The sequence below is a fragment of the Agelaius phoeniceus genome, chromosome 1 (genome assembly GCF_051311805.1).
Source record: "Agelaius phoeniceus isolate bAgePho1 chromosome 1, bAgePho1.hap1, whole genome shotgun sequence".
Classification (NCBI taxonomy): Eukaryota; Metazoa; Chordata; class Aves; order Passeriformes; family Icteridae; genus Agelaius; species Agelaius phoeniceus.
Window position 1 is genome coordinate 88,976,671 of NC_135265.1, and position 27,360 is coordinate 89,004,030.

General features: G+C 40.0%; 1 protein-coding gene across 1 annotated transcript in view; it reads right to left on the reverse strand.

Annotated features, from left to right (window-relative positions):
* Positions 1–10,798, reverse strand: part of MOCOS (molybdenum cofactor sulfurase) — a 208,403-nt gene extending 197,605 nt beyond the window's left edge. Inside the window, exon 1 of the mRNA XM_054644346.2 lies at positions 10,580–10,798. Within this exon, the coding sequence (XP_054500321.2) occupies positions 10,580–10,715 (136 nt within the window). The 5' untranslated portion in view covers positions 10,716–10,798. The remainder of the gene's footprint in view (positions 1–10,579) is intronic.
* Between the last annotated feature and the right edge of the window lie 16,562 nt (positions 10,799–27,360).

Here is a 27,360-nt window from a genome sequence, read left to right on the forward strand (position 1 = left end):
TCATTTATCAAAAACCCCTCAGATTTATAGCTCTGATTTCAAGAAGACCTATATCAAAGGGAAAGGAAAAGGAAAAGGAAAAGGGAAGACTGATTCTCACCAAGACTCCAGCTTTGCAATTTAAGATTGGTTTTGGGGATATTTAATATATACAGCAAGTGATTTTCCTTTTACAACTATCACAGTTTTCTCCCTTCGGTATTTCTGATCTTGGTGAGTTTGGAGTGATACTAAGACAACTCACAGAAGGTATGTTGACCAAAACATTAACAATTTGTAAAAATAGGGCTTCATTTCATTACCAGAAAAAATCTGTCAGGGACTTGCACCTCAGTCACACCAGAAATGAAAAAAACTAAATGGAAAGGAGTTTGTGGGTCCCAGTCACGTGAGCTGCTCTGTCCCCAGAAAAAGTGAGCTGCAGTGCAGTTCAGAGGTGTCACACGCTTATTTCCTCAGTCTATCTTAAAAGTACACTTTCTGAGTTATCTCTTAAAGGTTATTTTTGCATTTTAATGTCTCTTGCATGTAATTTCATGCTACCTAAATCATAACTTACATGGTTTTTAGCTTATTTCTTATGTAGTCCAAGTCTTCCAAGTCACTTCTGATGAATTTAAATGACACATATTTTCATGCACTTATACTGGTATTAAATGATCTCCTTTTTAGAAGGGCAAAGAGTCCTCCTGTATTTGTGATATCAGGCTGTCTTGGCAGCATTATACCTGCCACTAAATATCCATGCTAAGGAAGTAAGAACAGGAACGTTATCATATTGCTACACGTCATGACAACCTTCCATGATATCAAAGAACCATAGAATTTTTAAGGTTGGAAAAGACATCCAAGATCATTGACTCCAAACTGTGACCAATCCCCACTTTGTGAACTGAAGCACAGCACTGTGCCACAATCCAGCCGTTTCTTCAACACCTCCAAGGATGGTGACTCTGCCACCTCCCTGAGCAGCCAATTCCAATTCTTCGGGAATTAACTCATTCATCAAACACTTCATTTGTTGTGAACACAAATTCTATGACCAACAACAGAGTGCAATTACCTACCTACAGTTTTGTCTGAACATTAGTTCGGTCAGCTTCCCAGCTAAGCATTACCAGCAAGTTTGTGTGTGGGGAGGAGAAAGCACAATGTCTGTGGATGGTAAAAGTTCTTTTTCATGCAGTCTTTCATTTTGGGCCATTCAGTCTGCTACATAGGGAATTCTTGCTAGCTATCCACTTTCATTTAGCTTTTTTTATCCAGTCTCATGAGAAGGCAAGGTGCATTATCAAAGGAAATTGTCCATCACAGCTGAGACTGGGGAAGGTATTATGAAAAGAAATGTCACTCTGCTCACTGGGCTTACACATGCCTAAATTGATTAAATATATAAGAAATATTTTCCTAGTGTGTGATGAATCAAAGATGATGACAGTTTTAAAGAAAGTTGCATTCTGCCAGAGCAGCCAAGTAACATTTTGTTTTTAGACAATTCTAACTGTTTAACATTAAAATAAATTATAGGCAGGCATACAAATAATAAAAATGCAACTCAGAGACACATTTAATAAGCTACACTCCTCAATAAATTGGGAAATGCACAGAAAATGAAGAGGGTATTTTACTCAACAGCAGTACAAAGTTTTTTCTTCCTTTTTTTTTAAAGAAAGGCAACATATGCTGAAACCCGTTGCTGATATCATCAGTTCCAAGTTACTGAATTTGACATCTTTAATGTGCTGTATGACATGAACATAAACATGTGAAAAATCTTGGGCTTCAATTTCTTCCTCTGGAAGAAATTAGAGGAGAAACTTTCTGATGACTGTGTAACTTCACCTGACCCGTTCATAAGTTTGCAAAGGGGTACACACAGTGATATTTGGTGTTTAATTGTGCAGTAATGAAATTAATTCACACACCATTAATTTAATTAATGAATATTTCTTCAAATAAGCTTCCTGTCATCTTTCCAAATTTTAATTTGGAACATTATTTTGCACATTGGCAGAAGAAATAAGCTTAGTTGTATAATCATCCCTCACAGCTAACGATGTCACCAAAATATCACATCCTTGTGATCACATCTCTCTTTTTTAGGAATACCGTGACAAAACCCCTGTCCAGTCATGCTCTTAGCTTTCTTTTAAAAGCATTTTAGATCCTGGTGCTCCAGGGACTAATCTGAATAAGCACAGAAAGATCTGTTTCTTACTTCTCATGTGAAAGCCATATTCCCATGGCTGCTACAAGGAACCATGAGTGAGTCAGGACAATGCTGAAAGCGAGGAGAAATAAAAGACTGTCGAGGAGTAAGCCTTGCCTCCCAGCTTAATACATGTATTTCACATACTGGGGGGAAAAAAGAGCAACTTTGCACCTTCCTGCATGCCACTCTCTCAAGAGCTGCCTAGCTGGGGTCACATCCCCACTGCAGGCATCTCAGAGACCATCACTTCTCTACAGCAGAGCAGAAGGTGAAGGGGCAAAGAGCACAAAGGCATAGGATCTATCTGGGCTGATAAAAATACTGGCAGGAGCCTAACAATTTGACTCACTAGCAATTAAACTAATTAAGTCTGACTTTTAAATGCTTTGTGTCCTGTCTTTACACCTCCCTGCCCTACTATGCCTGTTTCTCTGTAACTCTGACCTCACTGTCCCACCCCTTCAGTCTTGACACCACCCTTTTCCTAATTGTGACAGAAACCAGTCAGTTGTTCTCAATATGCAGATGTGGTAACATTAATAGCATGATTAACTTCAGAAAAAAATATAATTATACCAACCCCAAGCTAACATATTCTTTAAAAGAATTTTATTTTGTTTCAGTCCCCTTTTCAAGTTCAGTAAGCAAAAAAAAAAAAAAACAACAAAAGAAACCTCACCTTCAAAGTACTTTAGTGTCACACAAAGTAAAACATCTGCATTGATTGCTTGGGCCAAGAACCATGAGTTATAAAAAGCCTGAGGCATTTGGATGCTCATCCTACTTCCTAAATATCCTCTCAGAGTTAGGCATCCTACTGCCATCCCATTCTCCAAACATATTGGGCTGTCTACACATTTATCAATCTCATATCACTGCTTTTTACTATGCAGTGTTCTGCAGTGTGGCTTTCCTAAGTTCAATGACAGTGTCTTCACATCCAAGGAATGCCTCTGCAGCATCTCTCTGATACCAGGCATGCAATGAATCAAGCTGATCAACAAAAGCTGACCTCTCACCTCTCCATTTGTCTGTTTGTCCTTACACAGGGAACACCCCTGAATTCTAACAAGCAGTGCAGAAATGGGAATTCCTACCCTAACATCTAATGGAAATTTCAAGGGCATCAGATTCCAGGTTCTGATTTGGAAGAAGAAATTCCAGTATAAGTGCAGAATGCCAGAAGCAGATCACTTCTGCTGGAAGCATATACATAAACACACTCTTTAATTAATAATCTTATATTTAACACTGAAAAAAAAATCCATGATCACATGGAAACATATAGAAATGGGTTGGGAAGAAATCAATACACATCTCACATATAGCAACATCACAAGAACCCAAGAGGACAAACAGAAGAATTTAAGAGGATGCAAAGGCAACAGAAGGAAGAAAGGTGCCGGTACAAACAGGAGAGGCACAACCAACACCAAAGAAGACTTCAAGCATCTGCAGTCCTTTATTGCTCTTCAATCCAACCTTTTATACCCTTCATCTTACATGCCTTACACCTGTGTGCCCTCTGTGCCCTTTGGTGATTGGTCAGCACACCTCAGCACTCCATGTCCTATTACCTTCAAGGCTGCTCACCTGTCCTGCACAGCTGCAGCCCAGTGGGGATGAGGCTCCACCGCAGCCCTACTCCCAATCACCACAAACTGTGTGCCTACAGCAGAAAGCACCACTGACGTAGTATTTTGTAGGAAAAAGACACTAGTATTTTCCAATTTTTAAGTAAGAGATAAAAAGTATCTTGTGCTCTTCTAAGTAGAACGTCTGCCTGTTTCAATACTTTCAAATACTAATATACATCTTGTACAGGCATTAATTTAGAAGATAATGTATCTTTTAATTAAAAGTGCAACTTTTTAGAAAATGGGTAGCTGATACCCTGCAGCATCTATGGAGTTCCATAAATTATCTTCCCAAATCTAATATTTTTTCACATCTACATATTGACGTTAAAAAAATCTCATGTCTATATATAATTATTCATTCTTGTAAAGAATCTAGTCTCAACCAATTAACTATTTATTTCTAAAATACCACTGAATATTTGGAGTTCATGTCACCTGTATCAAGTTTATAGAGTTTGGGACTTTGCTTTCCTGCTCCACATTTCTTTTTTTTTCCACTGACTAAACTTCAAAGTAATTAAAACTGTTTTTCATGCTGAAATATTACAATGACAATATCATTGACTACTCTTCATTTAGAGCTATGTCCATCATTAACAGCAACTGAAAGATCAGTCCTGCACAGAGTAGACCATGCTATGAACCCTGAAATGCAATGTAAGGTATTCCTTAACACACCTTGTTACTTCTGTGTAGGCAGAGGAAAACATCTGAAACTAACACACAGCTATTGTTACGGCATTTGGGAATAAACACGCTTTATGGTCAACACGTTTCCTCTTTGATAGCAGTTCTTTAGATAAGAGCTTATACAGATAACTGCTGCTGACCTGAAATCACCAGGAAGCGTTAAGGCTTTACATGAGCATACATATTTTTATTTTTACAAAGAAATTGTCATTAGTTGTGCAGTTACACTTCCCATACTACAGCTTCTTTTCACAATACATTCTTCACCCACTGAACATATCTTCCCAGATGCCTTCTAGCAATTCAGACTGTCCAACAGCAGCTCCCTTTGATAATTTTTTTGCTTTCTTTTCCCTTCCAAATAAAAACAAATAGGCACTTCACAAAATCAAATCATATTCTGGTGGAGAGGCTACAGAGAACAAGAGCAGGTTACCAGAGATCTCACAGCCACTGAGGAGAGTGAAAGGGCTCAACAGTGGTAGAAAGAGGAGCTCTTAGCTTTAAACATCAAATGGAAAGGTTTAGAAGATTTTCTCTCTGTTCAGGATGAGCTAGAGATAAGGAAATTCAGACTTTTTCTCCAGCACAACTAGCATCTCTTCTAGGCTACAAAAAGCAGCCTCATCCTTCCCTACATATTGCTTTTGCTGCCTTTGTGTGGGAGAGGCAAGCACTGGATTAACACTAACATATGCCAGTATCTGTATGTGGGAGAAATAATTTGTCCTTTCTGGAGATGCTGTCTCAACTCTGGCCAGCAATGGGTGGGTGTGTTTCAGGGAACTCACAGTAAGCACTGCACCTGACCATAAAATGGCACATGCCTTGTTTCTGGTTTATGATAGTCTTCAAACAAAAATTAATTAGAATAAACTTATCCCTCACTATCAAACTGGCTTTTACAGAATAAGATCAAATTTGCCTCCTTGGTCAAAGCCCAAAACTGCTCAAAGAACTCAAAGGTTTGCTGAAAACTCAGTCACTTAGTCTTCAAGAATAAGAAAAAAACTGAGATTAAAAGGAAAAGATTCATCCACAGATAAAAATTATTAATAGTTAAGAAATCAGCAGAGTAACACATACACATGTAGAAGATAGCTACCAGATTGAACAGAATGGTCTTACAAAAAGCAAAACAAACAAGCAAACCAACCCCCCCAAAAGAAGTAATTTTAGGATTTTTAGGATGCAAAAGATGTTCTTTTTTTTTCCCAAAATAAAGAAAAAGCCTCAGGCACAAGACTGGTAGAATTTGTGGTTGACAAGGCAAGCCTACATTTGCAATCAAGAAGTGAGCACGACTCTTGAGGCTCACAGTCCACTCATCTTCACAAGTTTCATAAAGTGTGAGCATCAGCTACCTATCAACAAAATTACTCTGAGTTGACACACCAGAGTGTATTTCTTACTTCTGAAGTTCACCCAAAAAAACCCCTAGATTACCCTAAAGGTGACAAAACAGACTTTTCTGTTCTCTGAGGACAGAGATGAACTTTGCTAACCGAGCTGCTGAGGACTTAACTGCAGCACACAGAGATCTGCTTTTCACATTCTTGTACTCAAGAGTAAAAGTCACCACACAAATAAGTACCAGCAATATGAGTAAAAAAAGACTTATTTTTGTGTAAGGTCAGATCCCAAACCCAGCTATTCCTTAACTGAATAGTACAATAAGCCTTCATATAGGTGATCAGTTCATGGGACATTATTTGAGTCTCAAAGAAACAAAGACCAATTCTGTTACTCAAAGCTCAGTCTGCCTTTCCTTTTTGTTTAACAGACAAATTTCATTATTATTGTCAGTTGTATGTAATCATACATATCACAAATGTTCATATTACTAAGGTAAGGAATGATGTTGAAGTACAGGGCAGTGGCCAATTTGACATTAAATGGGACAGTCCATCTCAAGCTCACCTAAAGACTATCTTTAAATAGCCAGTAGCCCTTAAATAATACCTGATTCCTATTACATCCTGTTTTTTATTTGGAGGATGGATATCCACTGCTTAGTGCTCTTGGAAAGCTCCCACTGAACTACCACAGCTATATTGGACAAGAATACTGGCACATAACTTAAAATGGAAAGGTATCTTGTGATTAAATGCTGTGTCCAAATCACATGTCAGCTTTTTCTTTTTTAAAACCATGATACAAACTGAAGCTGGTATTTTCCTTGCTATGATAAACATCACAGAAGCATATTCATCCCCATTACTTAACAACAGAACCTATAAACTCCTGCTGATTTCTTTATCCTTTTCTAAAGCACAATTTAAAATCCTACACTGCAGATAAGGGTATACTGCTCACAAGATTAAAGTCAAGGTCACATATTGCACATACACTGCTGCCTGTGAAACAGTGATCTGTTTCACAGATTCCACATATATTTTTAGAAAGGGCTGCTCTAGTCATCAGCTAACAGCCTTTGAATTACAGAAGCAAAGATAAACTTTGGCTTAAAAGGGAAAATGTAAGTCTTCTGTGCCAAAACAGACAGACCCCTGCTGATTTAAGGAAGTAAAGTAGTTCTTTTTATCTCTTCACAAAACCTGAAGGGGAAATCCCCAACACACTGAGTATGAACCTTACTTTCCTTCTGATGGAGCTAAGAGTGAAACTCCCCAAGACTTGATACAACCACAGGTGGACCACCTTTGAGAAATGCTGGCTTCACAGTATGCCTGGTAGCTAAGCTGGTGCTCCCTCCAGACATCTGTTGCATCTTCTGCTCAACAGGCACCTGTGCAGCTATTCATACTAAAGCTACAACACAAGTACCAGCACCATGTAAGAAATAGTCTGTAACACAGAAAAGATTTCTGCCTTCCCTAGAGAACAGCATTTGCACAGTATGTCATTAGTGGATGCCACAAAATATTAGTAATCAGGAAAAAGTGAATACATTGATATGCAATAATTATTACCACATGAGGCTCATAAAATATGACAATTCCTAAATCAAACATTAGGTTTAATTCATGGGTATCTAGAAGGGGACTCAAATAATTCTGTTCACACAAAACATGAGCAGAAAAATCTGGATTTTAACCAGCTTTAATGAACAAAAGATCTTTAAGGCATGCACCAAATAAACAGGGAACAGGCTGAGAGAGTGAGGCTGTTCAGCCTGGAGAAGAGAAGGCCCCCGGGAGACCTTGTAGCCTCTTCCAGTACCTAAAGGAGCATTACAGGAGGGGTGGAGAGGGCATGTACTGTTAGGACAAAGGCTTGTGCTCACAGAACAAGGAGGAATGGATTCAAACTGGAAGAGAGAAGGTTTAGATTAGCTGTTTGGAAGAAACTCTTTACTATAAGGGGAGTGAGGGACTGAAACAGGTTGCCTGGAGATGTTGTGGACTCCCCATCCCTGGAGGTGTTCAGTGCCAGCCTGGGTGGGGCTTTGAGTGACCTGGTCGAGTGGAAGGTATCCCTGTCCATGGCAGGGGGTTGGAACTAGATGATCTTTAAGGTCCCTTTCAACTCAAACCATTCTATGATTCTATGATTCCTGTTAACTCCCTAAAATAGCACATGTTCTCTTTTGCCCAGTGGAACTAGTTAAGATTGCTCTTTACTAAAAGGACAAAACTACAGCAGCTTTGTGCAGTAGGGAGACACAGAGCAGAGACCAACACCATGAATAGGTAGAAGTTCATAAAATGAATCACTTTTTGTACAGTCAGGACTTACCCAAAGCGTTGATCCAAGGCCACCAGAGATGTAAAACTTCTACCTCATCCTGCAACCTGCATGTTTTGGCAGGCCACTGAAAATGCTGAGCAGCTAAATGCTAATTTTTGTAAGTCACTTAGAGAAGATTCCTTTATTTACTATTGCTGCCACCAACCTGTACATTAGTCACCCTTTGCCTTGTTTCTGCAAGACAACAAAATCAAGAGCTTTAGAAGACTTTTCATTACATCAACATCAGTGTGTTGAGACCTCAGGCAAGTGGGGATACACGGCTAAATAAAAGGAGGCCAATAAATAAATAAAAGCAGCATGCTTCTTGTCCACACTGCTCTGCTGTCCGTGAGTTCCTGGAGTCTGTCCTGGACTAGTCCAATTAGTCAGCTTTGAGACCAAGAGATGTCTTAGGCAGGGGACACTTAGCCTAGGAATCTGGGCTAAGAACCTTTCATTTGGCACTGCTGGGATCATTTGAAGGCACCAGTTCCTGACCAGAAATGTGTCACTGTTTTTCATCCAAGAAGTCCCAGACAGGACACCACATGCATGCACAGCAATCAGTTACATTTCCTCACAGACCGGGAGTTTCCTCACAGAGGTGACAAGCTTGCAAGATGAATGGATGACAATTCATTGATTGGATAACATGTTAAAATTCCAAGGGGGAAATCAGAAGGAATTTGCAACCTAGGTCACCTTACCGTAGGTGATCACATGATTATGTAGTTTCAATTAGCTAACATAACTGAAGATTCTATTTTATACCCTGTATTCGTTCATCTCTTTCTCGAAATACACTAAGTTATCGAAATATACTAAGTTATCTACATCTTATTTCAGCAGGCTGCACAACTCAGAAGACTACATTAGCAAAACCATTTTCAAATGGAGAAAAATTCCTAATGCTCTGCCTTTGCAGTAACCTCCCTTTGGGAACCAGACTAACCCACCAGACATTATTCATTAACAGATACACTTTATTTCAAAACTGGGGTGCCTCTGAGAAATGAGCCTGATTCTCGGGAGTTTTAAAAACTCATCTGCTTAAAGGCCTAAACAATATTTCAGTAACAAAATAGCCACTTTTCAGAATTTACGCCTAAATTTTGGAGAAGCAACTTCTGGTGTTCAAACTTTCACTGATGTAACTACTACATATAATAATACACTGTGACACTGACTTACTAAATCTTCAAGTTCTTTAAAGTGCTGCTGAAGTTTTTTTCACATTCCTCTAGAAGCCAAGTATACCTCCATTCAATCTAAACACCTGTGCATGAGAAAGCCCACTCCTGGATCCAATCACCAAAATTCAGTGAAATTACAAAAATAAAAAGAACAGCAACACAAACCTGTCAAGAGAAAGAGTGGCCTAAATAACAATTATAGGGCATCCAAACTGATGCTAGTTACTCCACTCTCTACCTGGGGCTTTTTGTCGTAAGATTTTTGAAGTGCCAATACCATAAGCTGTCACAGACATCTTTTATGAAAAATCCTTTCCTTAGGATTTTTTCTCCTGAGAAACTGAGAGGCCTCAGGAACAAAATGTAAACAATAATTATCTGCTGCTGTGGAATGCAACAGGTGGATCATGTGGTTGTTTCTAATTAATGGCCAGTCACAGTCCAGCTGTCCGGACTGTCTCGGTCAGTCACAAGCCTTTGTTATCATTTCTTTTTCTATTCTTAGCTAGCCTTCTGATTAAATCCTTCCTTCTATTCTTTTAGTATAGTTTTAATATAAAATATATCATAAAAGAATTAATCAAGCCTTCTGAAACATGGAGTCAACATTCTCATCTCTTCCCTCATCCTAAGACCCCTGCGAACACCATCACAATAAGCATTGATACTTCTTAAAACCAGACAAATTACTGTCATATAATCATATAACCATCACGATTATCTTTGAAGTAGTATGAACAAGGATGTTTAATGCTGGGGGGATAGTAACCTATAAGAGTAAAAGTAGTTCACAAACACCTGTCTAACTATAAGCTGTGACTAGAAATGGGTTGATGTACTATTATAATGTCTCTCCTTCACCTCCCAACCCCGCTCTTCATATCGAAATCCTGTTACTGAATCCACGGCACCTTTGAGGCCTTTGTGCCGGAGGGAGAAGGACAGGGACGACAGGGAGGTGAAGGAGGAGAGCGAGAGCTGCCTCTTGTCTCCTCCCCGTGCCGCAGAAACCACCGCAGCGAGCTGAGGAGCCCAGCACTTGCTGACAGCGTCCCCGCCCCTGCCGCCGCTCCCTCGTACCAGAGCGCTCCCTCCCGCCCGGGCCTCCCCGCCCCCGGCCCGCCCCAAGCCCGCCCGCCCGGCCGCAGTACCTCGCAGCCGGGGGAACTCGCGGTCCCGCAGCGCCCGGAGCCCGTCCCCGTGCCCGTAGCCGTACTCGCAGCCTGCGGGGCGGCCGTCGAGGAAGGCGCGGAAGGAGAGCAGCTCCCCGGCCATGGCTCCCGGCATGCAGGGCCCGGCGCGGCGAGCAGCGCGGCTCCCGCCCCAGCGCAGCCTCCGCGGGCGCTGCGCTCTGGGCCCGCTCGGCTCGGCACGGCCCGGCCGGTCTGCTCCGCTCCGCCCGCCTCCCGCCCCGCCTGCCCCACATGAGCCAGGGCCGGTCCGGCCGCCGCTGAACCGGGCACTGGGGCAGGCACAGGGAGGAGTTTCCCGTAAGGAAGAAGTTTCCCGAAGCGCTGGCAGATCGGTTTAGAGGTGGCAGCAATAAAAGTGTGCTCTCCTGTTGAGGCAACCTGTTTAAAATATTTCATGGAAATCTCTCTCCCCTAAAATTTTCCAGTTCAAGGTCAGATTTCCCTCGATGCCTCTTCCATTGCTGCTAATAGCAGAGGCCGCTTTCTCACACCTTGCACTTGGTGTACAGTACTCCTGCATCACGTCGAGCTGGCTCATTTGGCCATAGATGCTGTGTGGCCAATGCAAAGTACCACAGCCCAAAGCCAAAGGTGTGGAATGGGCTGGTCATCAGGGGTAAAGAGAACAGGCTTATTCTCCCATGTAAAAACCATTCCTGAAAAATCCTCTGCTTTGTCAGATACACCATAACCATATACATAATCAAAAAAAAAAAAAAATCATAGCCAAAGGAATGCGTTTGTTGAGGGTTTTTTATTTGTTTGCTTTGATTGTTCTTTGTTGGGTTTTGTTTGGGTTTTTTTTTTGTTGTTTTGTTATGTTGTTTTCATATTAATTTTTTCCTGACATACTACTCACAATGAATTTTTCTACTTACAGCTCTTCAATCTGCAGAACATTAAATGACCTCCAATGTTAGTCCAATACCAAAATAAAACTGCACATATTAGGATGGACCTACATCCAAAAACTGGAAAGGCAGACTCTCATTAGATTGCTTGAATGCTACTAGTGGGATGCCAGTGAAATGGGAAGCTACACAGAACAAACTTCAGCCCAAACTGAACTGTAAAGATTTTCACTTACAAAGTGGTACTGAAATAAAACCATGTAGAAAATAATAAAATAAACCTGACATGAAATATAGCATGCTAATGTGCTCCCTGCTTTATATACTAGGACTTTTTGTCTAATTTAAACACATAGCCCTGGCTTCAGGGCATATATTTCTATAACACTATAAAAGTGTGTTTGCCCCTGACTCTCTATTCATGATTGGGGCAGGTATATAGTGTATGACATCCCCAGGTGAAACTGTACACCTTTCAGCCAGCTGATGATTTTACCAAAACTAATTGCCAAATAAGTTACACCTTAAACATTTCCTTCCTGATGAACAAAGCGCACTGACAAAAAAAGAACAGTTGCTATCAAGTGGAGCAATATTCTTGGCTGATCTCCTGAAGTCACATAAAAAAAACCCCACCAAAACCCCAAAAAACCCCAAAACAACAACCAAACAAAAACCTTGCACCAAATAGCTTCTTAAAAATTATTTTAACAGTTTATGAACTGCAATTTAGGAGACCCTAGGCTATCACTATGATTTATTTTTTATTGCAAGTACATGCAGAAAATATTTGCTATGGATTTTCCTTAATATTTCTAGCTTCCTGTTATCAGTTTACAGAGCAATTTATTTTTATTGATTGCTATGCATAGTTCCCTCAACACTTGCATGTATTGTCTACATCAAATAGTTGTTTTCAAACCCTTATGGAAACTAGTTTTCCCCATCAAAACAGATGACAGAACGTAGCTTTCTGATCTTACAATAAATGTGTCTTGAAGACCTAATTTCCATTCACATTTTTATATAAAATATGGTCCCTCACAATTGATTTGTGTCTCTTTTCTTTGTCCTGATTTTTGAAGATTAGTCCTTTGGAAGTAACACATACATGGAGACTACTAATTGGCAATGTGCTCTGTTTGCAAACTGTATGAAGCCTCGTGATGATCACTGATTATTGGGTTTCCAATGAAGTGCCTTGTTAATCCATCATAAGGGCTGACCAGAGTCTTTAAACAGTAAGAGGCATTCAGGCCACTCAACGTCAGTATAGAAGGTTTTGTGTTTGAAGATTAGGATAACTTCTAAACAACTAACTAGGCTTTACTGTTAACTCTATTATTGAGGTAAAAGCTGGATATTTCATAGAATTTCAACATGCAGCCACAACTTTCAGCTCTGAACTTGGTCACACCCAGCTTGCCTAACCACAACAGGATTATCCCAAGGCACATCTTACAGTGTTCTACTTTGACAAAGCTTTTCTGACAAGGCTGCTATAAAATTCAAAGGGTAATGCTGTAGAAAGCCCAGAGCTAGGGCTTTGTCTCTGCCTTGGTCTACTGTATGAGCAGGAGAGGGTATCCCTTCCTTGTAGTTGCCTTAATTCTTGAAAACTGTCAGAGCTAATGGGCATGATTGGATGTTGTATTAAAGAGTTGAGCAGTTTGGAACCATGTAACAGGAAGCATACAGAATAGTAAGAGCCAACATAATGCAGTATATGTGAAAACTGCAAAATGGGTCTTGGAAGGGAGGGGTATTGCTCTCAGGCAGAACTTTTGCCAGCAGAAAGCCAGATTCTCTTTGATCCTCCACTGACACTGAAAGCATTAGTGGAAATGAATGCTACAGCCATTAAATGATTGCACTGAGGTCAGCACAGGCACAGCCTCACCTTTGTGCTTCTATGTTAGTAAAGGCAAGATTAACTCATTGCAACCCAGATAACACTTGTTACAAGTTCAGGACTGACATAATCCTTCTCGTTTATTCACTATACGCAAAATTTAGTTGACCCTGCTAAATTCTTTTGCACATTGCATCATGGAACAATAAAATACTGTTTTGCTCATTGTAGAGACAATGAGCAGAATGTATGCACTCAGTGCTCCAGTCTCTGATTAACTGCTTGATCTGAAAAAATGTGCAGGATCAGAACTCTGATGCTGTGGCTTACCAACTGTAAACAGTTTGAATTTTGGCTTTGTTGACTATAAGGAAAACTTTACCTAAATCAGAACATGCTTACAATTAGTTTCAGAAATACCATTTATTTGTATAGCTCTTTGAGACCACCAGTTATAAAAAATCTACTATGGCACACAGAGCAAGAGTCAAGATTGTAACTGTTAGTTTATTCCTGTGCAAAAAAAAAAAAAAAAAGAAAAAAAACCACACCAACCAAAGCCAACAAAACCACAAAAACCAAACTATGCTCAAGAAAAATACAAGACTTCTTCATTTACACCTGATATTCTGTTTTGCACATAGATGGTTGCCTTTAGTAATGAATATGGCCAAATTTCTTATCAGGATTAGAGGTGTCATTGTCAACTGTTTACACATTTGGTCTATGGCAATCTTTCACTCAGGGAAAAAAGAAGAGAAAATCAGTACCTTACATACACAACCCCTCAGCAATTGTACTCCACTTTTAGCAAAAGCAAGCATGAAAATAAAATATTGGTGGCTTAAGTTGAAGGAGTCTGTTGATTTGAAGAACAGAAAATGTTTCAGCATTCAAAAGACTAACTCCAGCTCTGAAGTAGGCTTGTAAAGACATTACCGTGAGACGTGGGGTTTATTCCTAAATAACTTACTAGCAGAGGAATCACTGAGAAAGCTGTCCCTGCTTGATAGCATGCTGCATATCCCCCAACATTACCACTAAGAGTAACCATAGGTGCTTATTGCCATCTCAGTAGCTGAGGAGAAGCACAGCAGGAAGGGAATGTGAGAACAGACAGGGAAGCAACTCCTCACACCACTGCAGGGTGCAGTGGGAAGGACCCAGCACTGGCAGAGTCATAATAACCCTGTAAGCCTCTGCATCCTCCAAGTCCATTGTGATCAACCACTTCCAGCCACATGCCTTAATCATTCCCCTGTGAGGGCCAACATTTCTAAACAAATCCAGATCATCAGATTGAAAAGACTCCTGAGCCAGCAGGACAGGTCATACAAGAAGCTTGAGCAGAAACACAGGTGCCATAACAATTTGGTGGGGCAGGTAGGATAGGTTGTCTCTCAGCTCCCTGCCCTTTTTGCCCTCCTATTCCACTAATGCTCTCCATTTCCTCACAGCTTCACTTCCTACACGTGCTTCCCATTTCTTCCTCCAGACTATTTGCAGCCCACATTCTCTTTTAGTTGTCTTTAAATTTGGCTAATCCTTGTCTACCAGTGGTGAATCCTGAGACAGATCCCCATTCCTGAAAAAATTAGCAACGATTAAGAGGTGGGAAAAAACCCTTGATAGTACAGGTGACACATTCTGCCCCATTTCCCACTCCTCTTCAGGCCTGTGTTTTGAAACTTTAAGCTCTGGAAAAGAACGCTTTTTTCTGCTTTTACTGACTATGTCTGTTCAGTGTTTGTTGCAATCAGCCCCTGTTCTGAGGCAAACCCCAGTCCCAGCTTAGGTAGCAGGTAATGAACATCTAAACAGGTTTAGGCCATAAGCACTCACGCTCGATGGAAGCATTTAATTCCTGCAAATGTTATTATTAAACTTTATGTTCAAAGGTTTTAACGGTTACTAAATATGAATTTTTGCTACAGCATGACAAAGCTTTGTGCTTCTAAAGAGAATCCAAAAGTTCAAGGGAAGACTTGATGACATAAGCCTCTGCTTTTAAAAGACTTACTGTGTTGCAAATATGACTGCATGGGTTTGACAAACAGCAGCTAGGCCATCTTTCATTGGTCATTCTGACTAAAGCAGACTTCAGTAGAAACATATCTGCATGCAACCCTTGTCACCCTAAGAGTCAGGCAGGGCACACTAGATAGAGATGTGAGATAAACAGAAGGACCGAACGAAACACAAACTAAAACATGTTTTAACAAGAGGGACCAAACCCAATGTTTTTGGCAAACCTCCTACCCCACATGGAGATCAGAAGTGAATATGGTTTGGGATTCAGGTTTTACCACTTGTCCTCACCCGTAACACCAGTCCAGACGGGGCAGTTTTATCACGAGTTGCCTGTTACAGTACTGTCCACAGAAATCAACATGAGTGATAATGCAGGGTTAGGTTCAAAATTATAGTCTTAATTTCATAACACATCCACCATGACTAGATTTGCAAATGCTTGCAGCATACAAATACTTTTTGCTTTTAATGTAATGAATCCAGAAAATATAAACGCTTTCTATCTCTGACAGGGCTACAAGCTTCGTGAAGATATTTTACACTGAATTATTAATGTGGATTGGAGAGTATAATCTTGCTGGTTGAGGCTTAGTGATACTGACTTTAAATGGCAAAATGGCTTTTTACAGTTACAAAATCCAAAACATTTCATATATACACATGCAGAAGCGCAAAGAAGATTTCTCTTCTGCATAGTAGATGCAGCACATCCACGTACAGGTTGTTTATAACCATGAAACTTATAATTTATACCTGTTATCACAAGCTACCAAAAGTCATTCCCAGCAGGTTAACTTTAACACACTGGCAACTTTGTAAAAAATTTAATTCTCTCTCTCTTTGAAATAAAATTAGAGATTTAAAAATATACCTAAATATGCAATAATGTTTCTCATGCAACCTCCCATTTTTAAACTTTCCATTATCATTTGATTGTTTAGCTTTTAAGATTAAGAATTTTTTGTGCAGACTAAAAACCAATGAGAGACAAATATGTGATGAGCTACTGTTACCAGTTGAGCTTCATTACTTTCAGCATACCGCTTTACTTTTAGGGTATCCTCTGTGTCTATAAAGGTAATATATTTGACATCTCTCTTCAAATACAAATTAAAGGATATTTTATGCTGTTGAACAACTGTCAGAGTTTAACCTAGGCCAGAAACTAAACTTCAAACAGCCACTTGCTCCCTCCCTGCAGCAGGATGGGGAAGAGACTCAGAAGAGGAACATCAAGAAAAACTGTCTTTATCTCAACCCACAAGTTAACAGGTAAAGCAAAAGCCATGCACACAAGCAGTGTGCACACAAAACAAGGAGTGCATTCACTATTTCCCACGAGCAGGCAAGTGTTCAGCCACCTCCAGGAAAGCAGGGCTCCATTATGTTTTATGGTAACTTGGGAAAACAAACCCCATCACTCTGAACATCCCCCACTTCTTCTGTCTTCCGCCTGCCTTATCTACTGAACATGACATCAGCACAAGTCTCTGGGGCTGGATGGGATTCACCCAAGGGATCCCAGGAGCGCTCACCAAAGCACTTTCCATAATTTACAAAATCACACAATAATCAGAGTTGGAAAATGTGCAGAAGGATCATCAAGTCTTTAAGTGAATGGCCCATATGGGGATTGAACCCATGAACCCTGGAATTATTTGCTAGCAGCTTTGGCTAACCAGGAAGGTCACAGGTGACAGGAAGTTAGCAAATGCAACAAGAAGGGTTGGAAAGAGGACGCAGGGAATTACAGGCCTGTCAGCCTGACCTCAGTGCCAGGGGAAGCCCTGGAGCAGGTCTTCTTGAATGTCATCACATGGCACGCACAGGACAATCGGGGAATCAGGCCCAGCCATTGTGGGTTTATACAAGGCAGATTGACTTGACAAACTGGATCTCCATCTATGACAGTGTAACCTGACTAGAAGATAAGGGAAAGGCTGTTTTCTATCTAGACTTTACTAAAGACTGCAACACAATTTCCAACAGCATTCTCATGGAGAAACTGGGTACTTTTGGGTTAGACAGCTGCCCTCCTTACTTGGTAAAAAAACTGTCTGGATGGCTGGGTCTAGAGAGGGGTAGTGACTGGAGTTATATCCACCTGGTGCCCCCCCCCAGTGCTTGGGCCAGTTCTGTTTACATCTTTATCCATGATCTGTGTGAGGGTATCATCAGTTGACAGATGACACCAGGCTGGGAAGGAATATTGATCTGCTGGAGGGTGGGAAGGCTCTACAGAGGAATCTGAATAGGCTGGGTAAAATGCCAAGGCCACAAAAATGAGGTTCAACAAGATGACGTGCCAGGTCCTGCACTTGGGTCACAATAACCCCATGCAGGCCTACAGGCTAGGGACAGAATGGCTGGAAAAGAGCTCAGTGGAGAAGCACCTGGGGGTGCTTGTTGATAGCGGCTGAACACGATCCAACAGTGTGCCCAGGTGGCCAAGAACACCAGATGCATCCTGGCCTGTGTCAGAAACAGTGTGGCCAGCAGGACCAGGTAAGTGACCATCCTGCTGTACTCAGCCCTGGTGAACCCACATTTCAAATCCCGTGTTCAGTTTTGGGTTCCTCACTGCAAGAATGACATTGAGGTGCTGGAGCATATCCATAGAAGAGTAATGAAGCAGGTTAAGGGGCTGAAGCACAAGTTTTATGTGGAGCAGCTGAGGGGCCTGGGGTTGTTTAGCCAGGAAAAAAGGAGGCTCAAGGAGGATGTTACTGCTCTACACAACTGCCTTAAAGGAGGGTGGGGACAGGTGGGGGTCAGTCTCTTGTCCCAGGTAACAAGTTACAGGACAAGAGGAAATGGCCTCATGTTACACCAGAGAAGGTTTAGACTGGATATTAAGAAAAATTTCTTCAATAAAAGGTTATCCAATACTGGAACAGGCTGCCCAGGGAAGGGATTGAATCACTATCCCTGAAGGTATTACAAAGACAAAATGTAGATGCGGCACTGAAGGACAGAGGTCAGTGGTGGATTTGGCAGTGCTGGGTTTACAGCTTGGTTAATGGATATGAAGGTCTTTTCAAAACTAAATAATATTATTATAAGGTGTAAGCGCTGCTCAGCAGTAACAAAAACATCTCTGTTATCAATACTGTTTCCAGGAAAATCCAAAATATAACTCCATACTAGCTACCATGAACAAAATTATTTTAATCCCAGCCAAAACCAATTTTGACACTTCTGGCAGCACACTGAGGTATTGTGAATAGTGGTTTTGATGACAAATTTTTGCTATACAGAATATTCCTCATAAAAATACTCACTTTCAAACAGAAGAGCCTTCATTTCAAAGGCACCATTGCTCTTCCTTTCTGAAGTGCAAATGGGTGGTGGGAAAAATGAAGATTACTTTTGTTAATTTAAAATAATCTTATTCTTAATGAATTTTGACACTTTTTTGTGCATACAGATGGTTTTCAAGCTATAGCAGACAGTTCACTAAGTAAAAATACCCTTTGTACGCACAGAATCTGACATTAGATCTAGTGGTTTGGGTTTTTTCTTGAAAATGTTGGAAACACATTGTAAGAAGATATTGCCTCCAGTTTGGGACTAGGAGCTTTATTTAAGTAATTATTGTTGGTCTTTTGTCATTCTGGCCTTTTTCAAAGTGATTTTTACTAGCCAGCAATTAAAAAATAAAAATAATATTAATAATAATAATAAAATCAATCTTGCATTTGATGGAGTCTCAACTACCTAAAATTCTTCTATACTAAATTCTGAAAAGCACTGCAAGCATCATTCAGAGCTTTAGAAATATTGCTTAGGAGTCTTCTTTTATGTAAGAGAGTAATTATGCCATCAGCAATGATCAGGAAGTTAGATGTGATACAATGACCAGTAGCCAGGTTCTCACACACCTATAAGCAATCTATTAGCTCAAACTGAACTGGGAGAAGGAAACTATCATATTAGTATGCATCTGTGATTCTGCAGCAGGGTGAAATAAATCCCATTAGAGAAAGGAGAGGCCCCTGGGCTTGAGAAAGTAACTATAAGACCAGAAAAAGGAAGGTCTTAGGTTGCTGTTGTGGCTTAACCCAGTAGGCAGCTGAGCATCATGCAGATGTTTGCTCAGTCCCCACTGTGTGGGATGGGGGAAAGAATCAGGAAAAAAATTAAAGTTGGTGGGTTGAGATACAGACATTTTCATGGGAAAGAAAAGGAAAATAATACTTATTATAAAAGAATATACAGAACAATTAATGCAGAATCCAGTTGCTTACCACTCCCTGACCAATGCACAGCCAGGCCATGAGCACGGGGTTGCCACCCCCAGGCCAATCTCTCCCAGTTTTATTGCTGACTAGGACACTGTATGGAATGGAAGAACAACTCATTTACTGCTGGCACAAAACTTGAGTCCCAGAGCATTTTAAAACAAAGCAGTACAGCATCTCAGGCTTCTGCCACTTAGAAGCAGTCATCTCCAAATATCTCCACAGGCCCTTTCCTCTAACCCGTGAGCAGATTAAGGAATGAGCCACAGAAATCAGCTCATCAGGAAGCAATATAAACTAATAGAAACAAACCACAGACAAATAAGCTTATAAGGAAGTACATTCTGTTCAGATAATCTGTTTGTCTCAAGTCTGGCTGAAAATAAACTGCATCCTGCAGCTGGTGTTATGAACAAGTGCAATGACAAGTGATAAATCCTGAAAGTTGGTGCTTATAGGGTTACATAACCGTGTCCAAATCCCTAATTCAGAAGAAGAACTTGAAATTCTGCTGCACAAGGATGCTATTAACACAGTTCACAGGGTCTCCTGCAGTATAGGTTCTTAATAATTATAGTCTGTTACCAGAGTACATGCAACAAAAAAAAATGTTTAGTCTCAGTGGACTTATCCAACCTGATCAGTCTGACTCCAGAGTATTGTGCATCCTGAACCTTCTTCCCACTCTGTATTCACTACCAAGACATTTTAACTTAGCCTATTGTCTATTTCTGGATAAAAAAAAAACCTGTACCATTTCACTGAATCACAGAATTGTTTGGGTTGGAAGGGACCTTTAAAGCTCATCTTGTCTTCATCTTGAACCACTCATCTGTCTCAAGTAGATCAGACTGCTCAGAGCTCCATCCAGTCTGGCCTTGGACAGTGCCAGGGAGGGGGCATTTACCACCAATCTCTGCAAGCAACCTGTTCCAGTGTTCTACCACTCTCATTTATGACAAAAGAGCTGCCTCCCAACACCACTGCTATCAGTGAGGGGCACTAGAAGCACTTTCTTGGACTCCAAAGATTTCAGAGTTCAATTCAAGTCTGTGGTTTGTAATATTCAAGAACTACATTGCCTAGCCAAAGAAAGGAACAATCACATTGACTCTGAGAAGCTGATAATGGAATTGAAATTAAATTACTGCATAATGAAACTTGTGCCAATTTACAGGTTAGAGTTTGGAGTCAGTTGTGCTACAGCAACATGCCAAATCTTAAATTTCAAGCTATACCCTTTAAAAGTTTTCACTTAAATTTTTTATGCTTCCCTTTATAAAAAATTAAAAGAGAGAGAGTTTTTCTGCAATTAAGAAATACTCCATGAACTTTTAGGAGGGACTACATGTTTCAAAAAGTTAGGATTCTGTAAAAAGATAGGATTCTTTCAAAAAGATAGCAATCTGTAATTGGAGTTGACATTTGGCATAGTGAACATGCACACTTGACCCTGCCAGTGTGTCCCTCATCTTGCACTTGGAGACATCCTTCTACAGCATCTGACTGGCAGGCAGCAGCCCTAAGTCAGCTCTACAGCTTACTGAAATAGGTGGGTAGAGGAGCAGAAATAGTCAGAATTTATCGTTCACAACATAGAATCAAGGGATTTGTGAAAAGGAAAGGAAAAAGGAATTATTTCTGGCTTTTGTCAAATTCATAGAAAATATTAACACCATGAGGAAATAGTAGAATTTTGCATAAAAGCAAAAGGGCAGGTAAAGAACAAAGCAAGCACCTTTTCAAGCAACAAAGTGACATTGACTTGCCAACTGTCATATAATGAAAAGGAGTTAATGTCAGACCTTGACAGGCTGGTCTGAGAAACATGTTACGCTGAAAGTGCTCAGATTTGGGGTTGGTATTTTTTGGTCTATGCAAGGCCTCTTAGGCAGTAGCAGCTGAAGAAATAGAGGGAAAGGGAAGCTCTGTAAGTAAGCCAAAAAAGAGAAATCAATCTAATAAATGCTGTGGGAGGAATATAATGAATATGAATGCAGATCTATCACCTACAGCAACAAGAAGTTACTTCTGGGATTTCCCTTTGAATGGCTGAAAGTATCTCAACTTTTCCATATCTAGCCAAAACTCTGGTTAGGTGAATCTCTGTGTGCTGGCAATCTTGGTAGATTCGCTGTGTGGGACTGGCAGCAGTGCTCTCGCAGCCTTGTGCTGACATGTAAAGTTCCTAATTTCTAAGAAACAGAGATTCTTGAATTTATAATGAGAAGTTACTTTCACTTTGGAAAAAAATTTGCCATACAGCTTCAAATTTTTCAGCAGCCAAGTCATCTGAAGTAACCCTGTTGTACATCATGTGAGTTCTTCAGTCAGAAGCCTGTGGCCATGTAGTGACTGGAAAGATAATCTACTTGGCTCAATGAAATGCAACCAAGGCTTTTTGGGCTAATTTGTACTCTAACAATTTCTTGCTAGCAGCAACTGTTAATATTAACAAAAACATTGATATGGAACTGCCTGCACCTCGTCAGAACAAACACCATGCAAATCCTATAAATTACAACAAGTTACACTTTTGCTCATTAAAATTTCATGTAAATAAAGAAAATGTCACTTGTCCACATCCCAGTTTTAGTGTGGTTAATAAAAAGAAATACTAGCTTGTACCAAAAGAGAAAGCACCGTGTCAATGTTTGTAAAACTGTTACTGGCAAACTAAATCATTTATTTACAGTAATGGTCAACATTTTTGTCTCAGGATACATATCCAAAAATTGAAGAAAATAATGTGCAGAGTGTCATATTTTTCTTATGAACAGTTTGAAATATTACACAAGGAGACAAGTAAAACTCTATTAAAGAAAGACCAAGACCTGTCTGAGAGTTTGAAATTCCCAGATCAGTTTACTCTTTGGTAATTTCATTATCAAAGAGTACTTTGGTAATAACAAAATACAAGCTTGGGATCCGTATAGCAAGAAATTTTTAACATGTTTCAAGAGTCAGAGAAATCTTCAGGGTAGTTACAGATGGAGCCAGCCCTTTTCTTCACTTCACATACTTTCTCCCTTTTTACTCAGGAGAGAGAGAGTTGCTCTTGTCTCAGGGACAGAGAATAAAATCTGTCTTGCTGTTAGAATTCGAAAAGTGAAATTCTTCAATTTGTACTTCTTCAAACACTTTGAAAAAATTATTAAAGACTCCAAACCTGTCATTCCAGGTTGCATAAACCCTTCTAGGCCTATAGCTGACAAATATTACACCTGCAATATTTATATTTCTTGACATGCAAGTGCACTGTATAATAAAGCCATTAATAATAACAGTTCTTTGGCTTACATAGTGCTTCTCAACTGAAGTTTTTATTAAAAACAGTCCACAAAGCTTAACATTCACAAGGGATTTAAAGCCTCAGTTCTCCACAGTATAAACCAGCCCTACTATGAGGTAAAAAGAGCAGCAAGGGTAAAATTCTAAATTATTTCAAAATATCATTGATTTAGTTTCCTTTTACCTTTCTGTGGAGCATATATATAGATATATATATATATATATATATATTACTTGTCTTTCTCAAGGGCCAAACAGTGTTGTGGTCAATAAGATAATGATTTTTGTTCCTACTCTGTTTTTCAGACAGAAAAGCCATGAGGTATGGCTGAGATACCATTGTATATTACCAAGCTGCCTTTGAGTTGATCAGATAGAATGATTTAGACACCACCACAAACACAGACCTGCAGTATAAATTTTCCCTTCTCAGTCCTATACTTTGACCAGTAGATCACACTTGTGCTCCCTGGAGCCTAATGCCTTCAGCATTTTCACAGCTATTGTGTAAAATATGGTAACCAAGACCACTTGTAGCACAGAAAGAAATGAAGTATTGCTACATGTATACCTCAAAGATGTGTATATTATTCTCTTTTATGATAATCTTTCACAACATAGCTAGTAGTGCTTCTTTGTATTGTGTATTGAAAGAGGCTACATTTTTAAAGTAGAAAACTGATGCAAAGAAAAAATTTGGAGTATATTACATAGGAAAATTTCTGAAATCAGAAAACCACTCATTTTTTAAAATTACTGGTGTTCATTGCTTCATTGCAAGAAAGTGAACGATTAAGGACATTCGTCAACTTCTATTGAGAATTAAATCTCTTCAAATAACAAGAGACTTGGTTGCCTCACTATTTGTCATAACTATCACACTACATCCGAACAGAATAATGAGCTACAATCATCTTCAGCTTGCACACATACAATAGTTATCCCTGAAAGCTTTCCAAATCCCAGTGCAGGTGGTGCCAGCAGAAAGGATCAGAAAGTGATGAGCGATGTGAGAGGATGCAGAGGAGTTATACTGGCAGACACAGTCAGAGGATTTTGAACAGAGCTTTATCCCCATCATGTCCTAAGTTTCTAAGCTCTGTACTGCAGCCAGGATAAAGCCACTCATTTAGGAAACGTTGCAGAAAATTTGAACACTGAACAAACTCCTTTCATAAATCCACTGGCACTAGAACCACAACCAGGACTTCAAATCTTGTGTGAGTCTTGGCATTCATGAACCAACAACATTAATACATTTGTGCTACCACATATGACTTACTAAATTAACATCATGGCATTATACAGTATAATACAGTAAAGTGACTCCATTCCTCATTCGTCATTTAACGGCAAAATTATGTCTGAAAAGCATATGTGGTAAAACTGTACACACTAACATTATGATACCTATTGCTGAGCAAGCTACTTAATTTAGGTTTTTTGAGGGAACAACTCCGGTATAATCTGTTTTCTATTTTTAATGTTATTCCTTTATTTTTACTTTAAGGCACAACTCCTACCACTCTAAAGTGTTCACATTCCTGACACACAGCTCCTCTTATCTGCAAGCCATTGCCCTTCCTTCCACATGTGCTCACTGCACACACAGAATCTTGCAACTAATTGAAGTTCCTTTAAAGAGGAAGAACAGACTGGGGACAAGGACACTATTACTTCCAATGAGATGTAGTGTAAAGCAGAAGGCTTAGTCCTTCCTCAGAAAGGCCCACAGGCCTGAAGTAGAAAGCAAAATTCAGGCCTGGAAGTACAAGATCCAAATCTGAAAAGCCTTAATAACATATATTTCTTTACGGACTAAATATTTGTAAGATTGACAAAAATCAGCATTCTACCGCATGCTGCCATGGGAAAGTCAGTTAATAATGCTGCAGGACAGAGAGAAGTCAGCCAAGGGACAAAGGCCGTACACGCAGTACATCCTCCATGTGAAGCTGCTGGCATGGCTGCCAATGCCACCGTGCTGGAGAACATGTCCTACTGCATGCTCCAACTCACATCCCTTCCCAGCTGAACAGCTGTGTGACCTGGTGACAGAAAGCACCAATTGCTTGGCCTCCTCAAGTGGTGTGCATATATAACCTAGAAGAAAGCCTTTATTTTTTTGGTAGCCTGAGTTCCTCATGCACAGCTTGAAGATGTCATTAGCAGTTCCTCTGAACTCATCTGTACTGAATTGTAAAAAATGTCTCAATATTTTTGCATTTCTGTCTGACAATAATTGGGGTTAATTGGTGATAATAGTAAGGGTAATTAGTTTTAACAGGCACTAAGGCCCATAACCCAAGCCTCTTATGACAGAAATAGAACAGCAGTCAAAATGTGGCATGAGAAATAGCATGGCATCATCCAGTCATCTGCAAACGTCGGGGGCTGGAGATTACATAAGTATTTGTATGCACTTCCTTATGACTGCATGCAAACTACTTTAAATAAGGTGAAGTCTTGTGCACTGTGCAGTTATTACATTTTTGTTATTGACATTGCCCAAAATACAGCAATTTAGGATTTGCCAACAAACACTCCAGCATCAGGTTGGGAGGTTGGACCTCTTTGTCCAGGAAGGAACAACTCCTTGAACTATTGTTTAACACTAGATGAAGGGGTTGGTGACAAGTTAAATATTTTATTTTTCTGTAGGTTCCCCCCCTGCCCTCTCCAAGATTTATGAAGCATCCCATCTGAGAATAGAAAGCAAAGTCAAAAGCAGAAGTTACCATTCTTCAGACTAGTAGAGCAGCTTGAAATCTTGCAAAAATTAAATACTCTCTCTCACTTAGTCTTTCCACACAGCCCTCCCATGGCCTCCCCCATCAAGGGTTTCTTCATTGTAAGCCTGGAGCCTCTTGGGCTGAAATCAGGCTTTTTAGGCTTTGTCTCCCTAACAGTGAATTCAGGTGATCCATAACAACTGTATCCATCAGCCACCACCCATGCTCCTGCTGGATCAGCTGAGACTGGCCTACACATGGTGTGCTGGGACCCATTTCCACACATTATTAAAAGTACTGTTTTACTGCAATACTGGGGTGGGTGCAGGAGGAAGTGGAATCACCAAAAATCAGTATTAGTTCAGTTTTTAATGCAAGTACAGTAAAGCATAGAAATGGGTCAAAGTATTAGACTGTGACATTCATCAGGGTGTAGGGAAAATCCCATATCCCATTTGGACCTTAAGAGCAGCTTTAATTGTAGAGTCAGCACAGAGCAATCATCTCATACTAAGGTTAATGAAATCCACATTTTTAAAATCAACTTGTTCCAGAAAGCCTGACAAATATTTGAGATTGAGACACAAATATTTGAGAAGAAACAAGATTGTATTCTAAGGTTGAAGGGAAGATGACTGTTTCTAGGACTACAGCATAGCAGTAACTTTTGAAATTCTTGGCTAGGCTGACAGAAGGTGACTGGGGGTGTAATCACAGTGTGACAAGGAAAGTTTACGGCTCAATGGCATAAAAGCCTGATCTTAAATTTTCCTAAAGTCTTTAAAACAGATATTAAAATAATAATGCAGGCAGCAAGCACTTGTAATCCCACTGAGCTCAATTACTTTTGAATGTGCTCAGCGCTTTTGAACACTAAGCTATTTATTTACTTGTCTGTGTGCATGTACAGACACATTTCTGTATCTTGTTTTAGACAAGCAAATGCAGGGTTTAGTCTTTCCACTGTCTTACCCTAAAATGCTATTATATATCCTTTTAAAGGAATAGGCCTCCTTCATTTATTTTTTCATGGGAATAATCTGTTTCAAACAGCAAGACAAACCAGAGACATCATTTTACAATTTCAGTGTCACCTGCTTGAGCCTGGAGCATCAAAGCTGGATAGCCACTTCACATAGTTACAGAGCCAACGTGAGTGAAAGGTGATTGTAAGTCCAGTTTAGCCTTGAGACTGAGAAATGGTGTGACTGTTAGCAAGGTGTCCTATCTCTCACCCATTTTCTCCAAATAGCTTTCAATGCACTGATAACTGGACATAACTAAGTTGAATTGTTATGCAGCTATGTTATACCCCTGCCCTACTTACAGGAACACTGAATTCAGTCCAAGGATTTGTAAGTGTTTTGTGAATGCTGACACTGTTGCCCTTTAAAAGGAATTGGATGTCGCTACCATACAACACATTTCAAAGTCACCAGGGAACTTTTTGGGAGGTGTGGCTATACTATCAATTGTTAGGTTCATCTAATACACTGTAAATTAACAGGCCATAAGACCAAAAGGAACTGGCTATAATCCTGTACCCACACTGTGCATTGCTAATTAGAGGAATCCCCTGAATTAATTTATGTCTAAATAAGGTTTTGGTGGAAAAAAAAGGCCCCATGAACTTGATAGGCCATTTTCCAGTTATGTGCAATCTGAAAATATCTTGGGCAAGCTGCTCCAATTTCAAGTGACCTCATGGCTAAAAATTAAAAAACATCAGCTTTATAATTAT